The following is a 10,781-nucleotide window of genomic DNA, read 5'->3' as shown; positions in this document are numbered from 1 at the left end:
CTGGGGGTCTCTGTTAAAACTGAGGTTTCACCTTCATAGCTTCATACAGCAGCCTCTCAGCCTTTCTGAAGGAATCTGTCCACATTATTACACATTGTCCTCACAGGCTTGTTCTGGAACCATGGGACAAGAATCTCTGACCCCATGACCTTTACCTTCTACTTTCCTGCAAAACCGGCATCATATTGATGGTGCCAAGTCCTGTCGATGTCTTGAAATGTAAGTGAGCCCCTCAGGCTATGGCTATAGCATTCTCTGAGCTCCTGAGCAGTTGAAACAGAAAGATGCTCCCCTAGGTAGTCTATTCCTGCTTGAACTTTTGACATGAAAGGCCTTCAGATGTTTTTCATTTTCACACTCTAGCCTTCCATGGGTGCAGTCTTGTTCCTATAACATCAGCAGTGTAAAGTTCATGGTTCCTCTTTAACAGCACTAATAATCTCTTTAACAATTCCAGCGACTTTGTATCCACCTTGTCTTTGAAGGTGCTTGTTTTCTAAAACTTTTGGAGTAACAACAAAAATGAAAAAAGAAAAACAAGGAAGAGAGAGAAAGTAAGACAGAAAACCTGTATCCAAGAAGTTTTTTCTTTCCTTACCTTTCATAAAAACTTAAGGAAAAGGGAAAAAAAAAAAAAAAAAAAAACACCAATATCCCCCAATGCTCCATCTCAGATTTTAGGCAAATACAGGAAGACGACATAGACAAAGTGGAGCACTTTTTCAGGAAGGCCCTAATGTGTGTGTCTTTTCTTTATCTCTGAATATTCTTCCATTCAGCCAAGGTCTTCAGAATCTCACAAGTATTAGGTCGTTCCTTGGGCTTCTCCGAGAGTAATTTCATTAGAAGGCTTTTCTGTAATTATAGTTAAGAGTCAGTACTAAGAAAGAAAACAATGGAGAAAATCAAACTGATGACTTTCAAATGCTTACTACCTTGCTGTCAGATATATCATCAGGGAAGATGCCATTTCTTAGGTTTTTGAAAAACTGAAATACAACAAATAGATGTATTTACTAGGAAGTGATTTATATAGGAAGAAAAACAAAATATACTAACAGCTGGGGATACACTAAATCTAGAATATTTCTTAAATGTAGGACTCTTTAGTCAAGAAGCAAGCAAATCCCCCCCCATCCCTAATCCTACCCCAATCTTATAACCATCCTTAAGATTCAGTGCTAATTGCATGAGATCCAGCTTTTCCTTCCTGTTTTGGAATGCTAGGCAGTACATCTTTTCATCATTCATATTTCAGAGAAGATAAGGCTGTTGACTCCAGGCAAACAACTTTTCTGAGCTTCCAACTAGGGTATCAGGTCTGTCTCTAGTGGTTCCCACCACCTACCCACCTATATAACAAAGCCCAAACTCTTCCCTCAGTCTAGCCTCAACCTGTCTTTCCAGCCCCATCAATCATCAGCTTCAGGTAAAACCACACTGCCTGCTATTCCCAACACACTGCACATTCATATCTCCATGTTGGGGTTCCATCCTTTCTATTTCAAACTATTAGAATGAACTAACCCAGGTTAGCTGTCTTCTGACCTCCATAAGCATGCCATAGCATGTGGACAAGTTGTGTGTGTGTGTGTGTGTGTGTGTGTGTGTGTGTGTGTGTGTGCATATGACCTTAAATGAGTAATCTGAAAGGAAAAAAAAAAAACTGACCCATCAGTACCACTTATATGTCTCTGTGAAAGCTAAATCCAGACTTCTGGAAAGACCTTTTAGCTGCTTCCACAGACTTTCTGTCTTCTAAAACTTTAGTCATTCTCTGTTGTTATCTTTCCTCTTAGAAAATGAATCCCTTGAGAAACTGGTTTATTTTTATATCCATGCACTTAAGAACAGAAACTGCCCTCTAATCAGTGAAATTTTATTGGCACACTCAAATAGAAATCTTATGGGATATACACATGTTCTTCAGAAAGCCAAAGTTCTTAATCTGTAACAAAATGGTTGTCAACACTTGAAAGAGAATATATATTTCACTTACAACCAGAAGTAATGCAGTGAAACACACCCTCACCCAATGGCAATAGCAGTACAGCTTGAAGTACCACAACGAGGCTTTTAGTTTGCTTCTTTCTTGGGATATTTACCTTGGTTTTTTCTGAAACAGTGAAGCATATGTGAAGAAGTTCAGCTAGAATAAGTCCTAGAGCAAAGAAGTCCACTTCTTTTCCATATTCCTGTAATGATAACTGGAAGGCAAATACATTTGTCTTTGTTACTCACCAAGTATTTGTCTATATGCCTTTTGAGGAAAAAGTAGCTACAAATTTATATATACATACATATGTATATATATCATAAAATATATATTATGTACTTTATATATTATATCAAATATGTTACATCAAAATATCCATTTATTTTATATCTCATGAAGTTGACACTAAGATTAACCAACACATATAAATGAAGAAACACAATAAAGCTATATAAAACAAATCTACAACCAACTTTTTACTAGATGATAACACTGGGAGCATTTCTACCAAAATTAAGTGTGAGACAATGGGACTCATAGCTAGACAAGAGAAATATATAAAACACTTAAATAGGAAAAGGGCCCAATCCCCATTTGTAGACAATACAATCCTATACATAAGAGATTCTAAAGATTCTACCAAAAACATAAGTGGATACAAAGTCAGCATTCAAAACTCTGTAATTTGGGGGCTGGGAGAGGTCACTCAGCTATTTCAAGTACTCTCATCATTAGCAAAGAACCTGAATTCAGTCCCCAGAACCTGTATGGTGATTCATACCTGCCTTTGCTTTGACATGCTCTTCTGACTTCTATGGGTACCAGGCATGCACATGGTACACACACACACACACACACACACACACACACACATGAAAACTCATACACATTAAGTCAATCTTTTTTTAAAAAAAATCAGTATGTTTTCTATGTTCTAATAACAAATGTACTAAGAGAATCAATCAGTCTTACTAATGACAGCTTCAAAATATTACTGACAATGGGAGTGGTGGTACACACCTTTGATCCCAGCACTTGGGAGACACAGGCAGGAGGATCTCTAAGTTTGCAGTCAGCCTGGTCTACAGAGTGAGGCAGGAGGATCTGTGAGTTCAGGGACAGCCTGATCTACAAAGCTACACAGAGTAACCCTGTCTTGAAAAATGTATAATGTGGAGGGCCTGTGAGGTAGTTCAGCAGGTAACAGTTATGCCTCCAAGTTTGCTGACCTGAGTTCCATCCCTGGAACCTCCTCATGCACAGCAAGTGCCTGTTTCCCCCTCTCACCTTACACAAAATGAATAAATATTGATTTAAACTTTTATATGGGCTGCAAGAGAATAGATGGCTCAGCTGTTAAGAGTACTGGCTGCTCTTGCAAAGGACTTGGGTTCAGTTCACTCACAACCATCTGATATTCCAGTCCTAGAGGATCTAACACCATTTCTGGTCTCTGTGGGGACTGTATGCAAAACACTCATACATTCAATATACATATACATATATACAAATACATATATGTATATATGTATATGGTATATACATGATATACATACATGGAATGTATTGTATATGTGTGGTATCTGTGGTGTATATACATATAGTGTATATATGCATTGTATATAAGTATGTAAGTCATATATATGTGGTATATATTCTATATATGACACACATACATAACTACATACATGTATGTATATTGGAGACCTACCGGAAAGATACTTACACAACCTCTGGCCTCTGTATGTTCATGTCCAAACACACAAAGAACACACACATATATACATGCCTACATGAATTTGTACATGCATCACATGCACACACACACCAACACAAAGAAAATAAAGAAGTAGCTGTCTCCTGTCCCCATCGAGAGCACCCTTGGAGCTCTGATACACCCCCTCCCATCCTCACCGCGAGCCTGACCCCCCTACCCTGTGCCCTACCCTACCCACGGTCCCGCCACTCTGGTTGAGTACTGGGACACAGGGTGGAGCCAACAGTCCACCCTACTTCGGAGACTTCTCCTAGCAACTCTGAACAAAGGAGACCTGACTATCCACGCGGGACCACCCATAATTTCCAACTGCTTGGTCTCTGACCCCACCTCCAGTACTCTGCTGGAGTCCCGGGCCCCTCCAAGAGATCCACCTATCTCTGCAGGACTAATGTGAGTACCTGATGGCATCTTCTACTGGATCTTCATCCTTGACCCCATCCCTGGGTCCCTGTCTGAGGAGAAACCTCCTAGAGTGCTTGGACCACACAGAGCTACAGATATTGAATCTCAGACCCAGATAAGCCCAGCGGGGAAGTACCATAGAGAGAAGGGGAGACCCCACCAACACCTACTGGAAGAAGCTATGGGAAGATAGCATTACAAGAAAACACCTAACAACAGAAAGACAAGCATGACACCACCACAATCTAGGGAATCTACACCAACTAGAACGGAACACAACAACAAAGTAGAGGAAGCAGAAGGGAATGACTTAAAAATTACAATCAAAAAAAATGATAGAGGCCGTCAAAGAAGATGTGAGAAAATCCTTTAAAGAAATGGAGGAAAAAACAAACAAAAAAGGGAAAGAAATGAACAAATTCCTTAAGGAAAGTACAGAAATCCAAGAAGAAACAATTAAGCAGGTGAAGGAAATGGTTCAAGACTTGAAAACTGAAATAGAGAAAATAAAGGCAACACAAACTGAAGGAATGCTGGAAATTGAAAAGCTGGGCAAAAAATCGGCAACTACAGACAAAAGCATAACCAACAGAATTCAAGACATGGAAGAGAGAATCTCAGGCGCAGAAGATGAACTAGAAGAAATAGATTCATTGACCAAAGAAAATCATAAATCCAACAAATCCTTAACACAAAACATCCAGGAAATGTGGAACACCATGAAAAGGCCAAACCTAAGAATAATAGGCATAGAGGAAGGTGAGGAAGCCCAGCTCAAAGGTGCCAAAAACATATTCAACAAAATCATTGAGGAAAACTTTCCAAATCTGAAGAAGAACATGCCCATGAAAGTACAAGAAACACACCGAATCCCAAATAGGCTGGACCAAATAAAAAAAAAAAAAGACCCCTTGACATATAATAATCAAAACACCTAGCATACAGAATAAAGAAAGAATATTAAGAACAGCGAAGGAAAAAGGACAGGTAACATATAAAGGCAGACCTATCAAAATTACACCTGACTTCTCCATGGAAACCCTCAAGGCCAGAAGGTCCTGGATAGATGTTCTACAAGTACTAAGAGAACACGGATGCCAACCTAGGCTACTATATCCAGCAAAACTCTCAATCACTATAGATGGAGAGAACAAGATACTTAATGACAAAACCAGATTTTCCCAATACGTATCTACAAATCCAGCCCTACAGAAAGTATTGGAAGGAAAACTCCAACCCAAGGAAGGTAACTACGCCCACAAAAATGTAGGCAACAGATAATCCAACTACACCAGAAACCAAGGATAAAGCAGAACTAATATATTCACAATACCACTGCCAACAACAAACCTAAATCAAACAAGCATCAACAATCAATGGTCCTTACCCTCAACATTAATGGTCTTAACTCACCTATAAAAAGACACAGGCTAACAGAATGGATACGAAAACAGAATCCATCCTTCTGCTGCAGACAAGAAACACATCTAAGCTTCAAAGATAGACAATACCTCAGGGTAAAGGGTTGGGAAAAGATTTTCCAATCAAATGGAAATAAGAAGCAAGCAGGCATAGCTATCCCAATATCTAACAAGTTAGACTTCAAACTAAAATTAAAAGAGATGAAGATGGTCATTTCATATTCATTGCAGGAGAAATCCATCAACACAAAGTCTCAGTTCTGAACATCTATGCCCCTAATACAAAGTCACCCACATTCATAAAAGAAACACTCCTAAAACTCAAAGCTCATATAAACCCTCACACACTTATAGTGGGAGACTTCAATACACCACTCTCAACACTAGACAAGACCACAAATCAGAAACTTAACAAAGAAACAAAAGAACTAACAGAAGTTATGTCTCAACTGGGGTTAACAGATATCTATAGAACATTCCATCCAAAGACAAAAGAATGTACCTTCTTCTCTGCTCCACATGGAACTTTCTCTAAAATCGACCACATACTAGGTGACATAACAAACCTCAACAGATACAAGAGAATAGGAATAGTCCCCTGTATCTTATCAGACCACCATGCTTTAAAATTGGAAATCAACAACAACACAAATAGCAGAAAACCTGCAAACTCATGGAAACTGAACAATGTGCAATTGCACCACTCCTAGGTCAAAGAAGAAATGAAGAAAGAAATTAAGGACTTTCTAATATTCAACGAGAATGAGGATACAACATACCCGAACTTATGGGACACCTTGAAAGCAGTGCTACGAGGGAAGTGCCCATATGAAGAAAACAGAGGATAGTCACATAAGAGAATTAACAGTGCAACTGAAGCAAACTCACCCCATAGGAGTAGATGCCAGGAAATAATCAACTTGAGGGCTGAAATCAACAAAATAGAAACAAGGAAAACAATACAAAAAGTCAATGCAACAAAGAGTTGGGTTTTTTTTGAGAAAATCAACAAGATAGACAAACCTTTGTCCAAGTTAATGAAAAAGCAGAAAGAGAACATGCAAATTAACAAAATCAGAAACGAAAAGGGGAACATAACAAAAGACACAGAGGAAATCCAGAAAATTTTCAGGTCATACTTTGAAAATCTGTATTCCACAAAAACTGAAAATTCAAAGGAAATAGACAAGTTTCTGGATAACTATCACTTACCAAAATTAAATCAAGAACAGACAAACAACTTAAATAGACCTATAACCCGCAATGAAATAGAAGCAGTCATCGAAAGCCTTCCAACCAAAAAAAGTCCAGGGCCAGATGGATTCAATGCAGAATTCTACCAGACATTCAAGGAAGCACTAATACCACTACTCCTCAAACCGTTCCACAAGATAGAAACAGAAGGTTCATTGCCAAATTCTTTTTATGAGGCCACAATAACCTTGGTACCCAAGCCTCACAAAGACAAAACTAAGAAAGAAAACTACAGACCAATATCCCTGATGAGCATCGATGCAAAAATACTCAATAAAATACTGGCAAACTGAATTCAAGAATACATCAGAGAAATCATCCACCATGACCAAGTAGGCTTCATCCCTGGAATGCAGGGATGGTTTAACATACAAAAATCTATCAACGTGATCCACCATATAAACAAACTGAAAAAGAAAAACCATATGATTATCTCCCTAGATGCTGAAAAAGCCTTCGACAAAATTCAACACCCTTTCATGATAAAGGTCTTGGAGAGGTCAGGGATAACAGGAACATACGTAAACATAATAAGAGCAATATACAGCAAACCAACTGCCAACATCAAACTGAATGGAGAGAAACTTAAGCCAATTCCTCTAAAATCAGGAACAAGACAAGGCTGCCCTCTCTCTCCACATCTCTTCAATATCGTACTAGAAGTTCTAGCTAATGCTATAAGACAACAAAAGGAGATCAAGGGGATCCAAATTGGAAAGGAAGAAGTCAAACTGTCTCTATTTGCAGATGATATGATAGTTTACATAAGCGACCCAATAAACTCTACCAGGGAACTCCTACAGCTGATAAACACCTTCAGCAAACTAGCAGGATACAAGATAAACTCAAAAAAATCAGTAGCCCTACTTTTTTCAGACGACAAAGAGACAGAGAAAGAAATCAGAGAAACATCACCCTTTACAACAGCCACAAGCAACATAAAGTATCTTGGTGTAACACTTACCAAAGAAGTAAAAGACCTATATAATAAGAACTTTGTGGCTCTAAAGAAAGAAATTAAAGAAGATATCAGAAAATGGAAAGATCTCCCATGCTCTTGGATAGGTAGGATAAACATAGTAAAAATGGCAATCTTGCCAAAAGCAACTTACAGAGATTCAATGCAATCCCCATTAAAATCCCACAATTCTTCACCGACCTTGAAAGGATAATAATCAACATCATATGGAAAAACAAAAGACCCAGGATAGCCAAAACAACCCTATACAATAAAAGAACTTCAGGAGGCATCACATTCCTGACTTTAAGCTCTACTACAGAGCTATAGTTCTGAAAACAGCCTGGTATTGGCACAAAAGTAGACAGGTAGTCCAATAGAATCGAATTGAAAATCCTGATATTAACCCACACACCTATGAACACCTGATTTTTGACAAAGCAGCTAAAATTATACAATGGGTCAAGGACAGAATCTTCAACAAATGGTGCTGGCATAATTGGATGAGGGTGTGTAGAAGACTGCAGATAGACCCATGTCTGTCACCATGCACAAAACTCAATTCCAAATGGATCAAAGACCTCAACATCAATCCAGCCACATTGAACCTCTTAGAAGAGAAAGTAGTTGGTACCCTTGAACAAATTGGTATAAGAGACTGCTTCCTGAACATAACCCCAGGGGCACAGACACTGAGAGAAACAATTAATAAATGGGACCTCTTCAAACTTAGAAGCTTCTGTAAGGCAAAGGACACAGTGGACAAGACCAAACGGCAGCCCACAGACTGGGAAAAGATTTTCACCAAGCCTATATCCGACAAAGGGCTGATCTCCAAAATATACAAAGAATTCAAGAAACTAGTCAACACAACACCAAATAACCCTATTAAAAAATGGGGTACAAAACTGAAGAAAGAATTCTCAATAGAAGAAATCAAAAAGGCTGAAAGACCCTTAAGAAAATGCTCCACATCTCTAGCTATCAGGGAAATGCAAATCAAAACAACTTTGAGATACCATCTTACTCCTGCCAGAATGGCTAAAATTAGAAAACAACAATGATGACTCTTGTTGGAGAGGATGTGGAGAAAGGGGAACTCTCCTCCACTGTTGACGGGATTGCAAACTCATACAGCCATTTTGGAGATAAGTATGGCGGTTCCTCAGGAAAATGGGAATTAGTTTACCACAGGACCCGACAATCCCCCTCTTAGGCACATACCCAAAGGATTCACATCCATGCAACAAAGACATCTGTTCAACTATGTTCATAGCAGCACTATTTGTAACAGCAATAACCTGAAAGCAACCTAGATGCCCCTTAATTGAAGAATGGTTAATGAAGATGTGGCACATCTACACAATGGAATACTACTTTGCAGAAAAAAATAATGGTATCTTGAAATTCGGAAGCAAGTGGATGGCACTTGAAGAAACCATCCTGAATGAGGTAACCCAGTCACAAAAAAAAGGAACACAGTATGTACTCTCTCATACATGGATTTTAGACATAGAGCAAAGGATCACCAGCCTATAATTCAAACCACCAGAGGAACTAGGATACAAGGTGTATTCTAAGAGATTCATATAAAGTGCCTCACAGAACTGGTAATGGACAAGTCCCCCAGAGCTCAGGGGAAGTGGTGGGGGGGGCAGGGAATGGAGAGAGTAGTAGGAGAAAACGAGGGGGAGGAAAGGAAAACACATGTGACTAGGAAGATTGAGCCCAGTTAGGAATAGAAGATGAGAGAGAGAGAGGGAGAGAGAGAGAGGGAGAGAGAGAGAGAGAACATACAAGAGGGAGCCAATATTGGTTTGAAGATAAAATTGAACACAAAGAAAGGTCTAGAGAACTACAAGACTGCTGCCAACTAACAATTTGAGCTTCCGTGGAAAGGCTATCAGAAATGCCCTTCCCGGAGAGTGAGATCAACAACTAACTTATCCATGGAGCCCTCAACTAATGCCTTGTGGAAACAGGAGCAAACACCCATAAATAAACACTGAGTCGAACTAGAACTCAGATGCAGGGGGAGAGGACAAGACCAGGCGGCACAAACACATAGAGACAGCTTACCTGAACAAGGAAGAGCTAACGGGCCCCCCAGACTGATAGCTGGGAAGCCAGCATGGGACTAACTCAGGCCCCCCTGAATATGGGTCTCAGCCAGAAGGACTGAGCAGTCTAAGGGACCTCAGACAGTGGAACCAGGATGTATCCCTGGTGCACTAAAGGACCTTGCGAACACATCCCCCATGGAGGGATAACTGCCTTAATCTAGAGTCAGGAGAGAAGCCCTAGTCCCTACTTCACATGACCTGTCAGACCTACATGACCCCTACTGGATGACATTCCCCTACATATGGAATTGGGGTGGGGGGTTGAGAGGGTGGTAAGAGTGCATGTGAGAGGGCAGAGAGGGTAAAGGAGGGAGGGAGGGATGAATGGGGGGGAGGGAGGGAGGGAGAGAGAGGGAACTGGGATCGACATGTAAAATAATAAATTAAATTTAAAAAAAAAAATGCTTTGACTCCAAACTTTAAGTTCAAGGACAAGTTACTGGGGAAAAGGATTTCTATTTTTGTTTCCACAGAAAATGAAAAGATGTGGATTCCTTCCAGACTAATGTGGTTTGATCAAGCCAGATTGCCTGAAACAGAGTACCAGGTGATCCTACATTCAAAACAGCTGGACAAAGCAGACTTACAGACCACAGCCAGGATTTCTACATCTTCTTCCAATCCCCCATGACAGCACCCTTACCAGCAGGAAGTAGTTTGGAAAGAACAACTCCAAACTTCCAAAATATTGTCTATAAATGTTTGTTTTCATTTAAATGGACTTGGTTATATAAAATAACCAACTACTGTAGCTCAGACAAATATTTATTTGGTGCCAAATCAGAAAAGTATCAGGCAGCAGTCCATTCATATCTTAATTACGACAACAAATGAAAGCAAGACAATC

The 10,781-nt window shown here is 39.6% G+C and overlaps 1 protein-coding gene across 1 annotated transcript in view; it reads right to left on the bottom strand.

The window, feature by feature from the left end:
- Positions 1-642: 642 nt before the first annotated feature.
- Eif2ak2 (eukaryotic translation initiation factor 2 alpha kinase 2) overlaps positions 643-10,781 on the bottom strand; it is a 28,235-nt gene continuing 18,096 nt past the window's right edge. The window contains exons 16-18 of the mRNA XM_051177893.1: positions 2,106-2,207; positions 936-989; positions 643-855 (exon numbers count right to left, since the gene is read on the bottom strand). Coding sequence (XP_051033850.1) covers positions 754-855; positions 936-989; positions 2,106-2,207 — 258 coding nt within the window. The 3' untranslated portion in view covers positions 643-753. The remainder of the gene's footprint in view (positions 856-935; positions 990-2,105; positions 2,208-10,781) is intronic.

This window comes from Phodopus roborovskii, unplaced genomic scaffold (genome assembly GCF_943737965.1).
Source record: "Phodopus roborovskii unplaced genomic scaffold, PHOROB, whole genome shotgun sequence".
Taxonomy (NCBI): Eukaryota; Metazoa; Chordata; class Mammalia; order Rodentia; family Cricetidae; genus Phodopus; species Phodopus roborovskii.
This window is presented reverse-complemented; position numbering and strand designations above follow the sequence as displayed.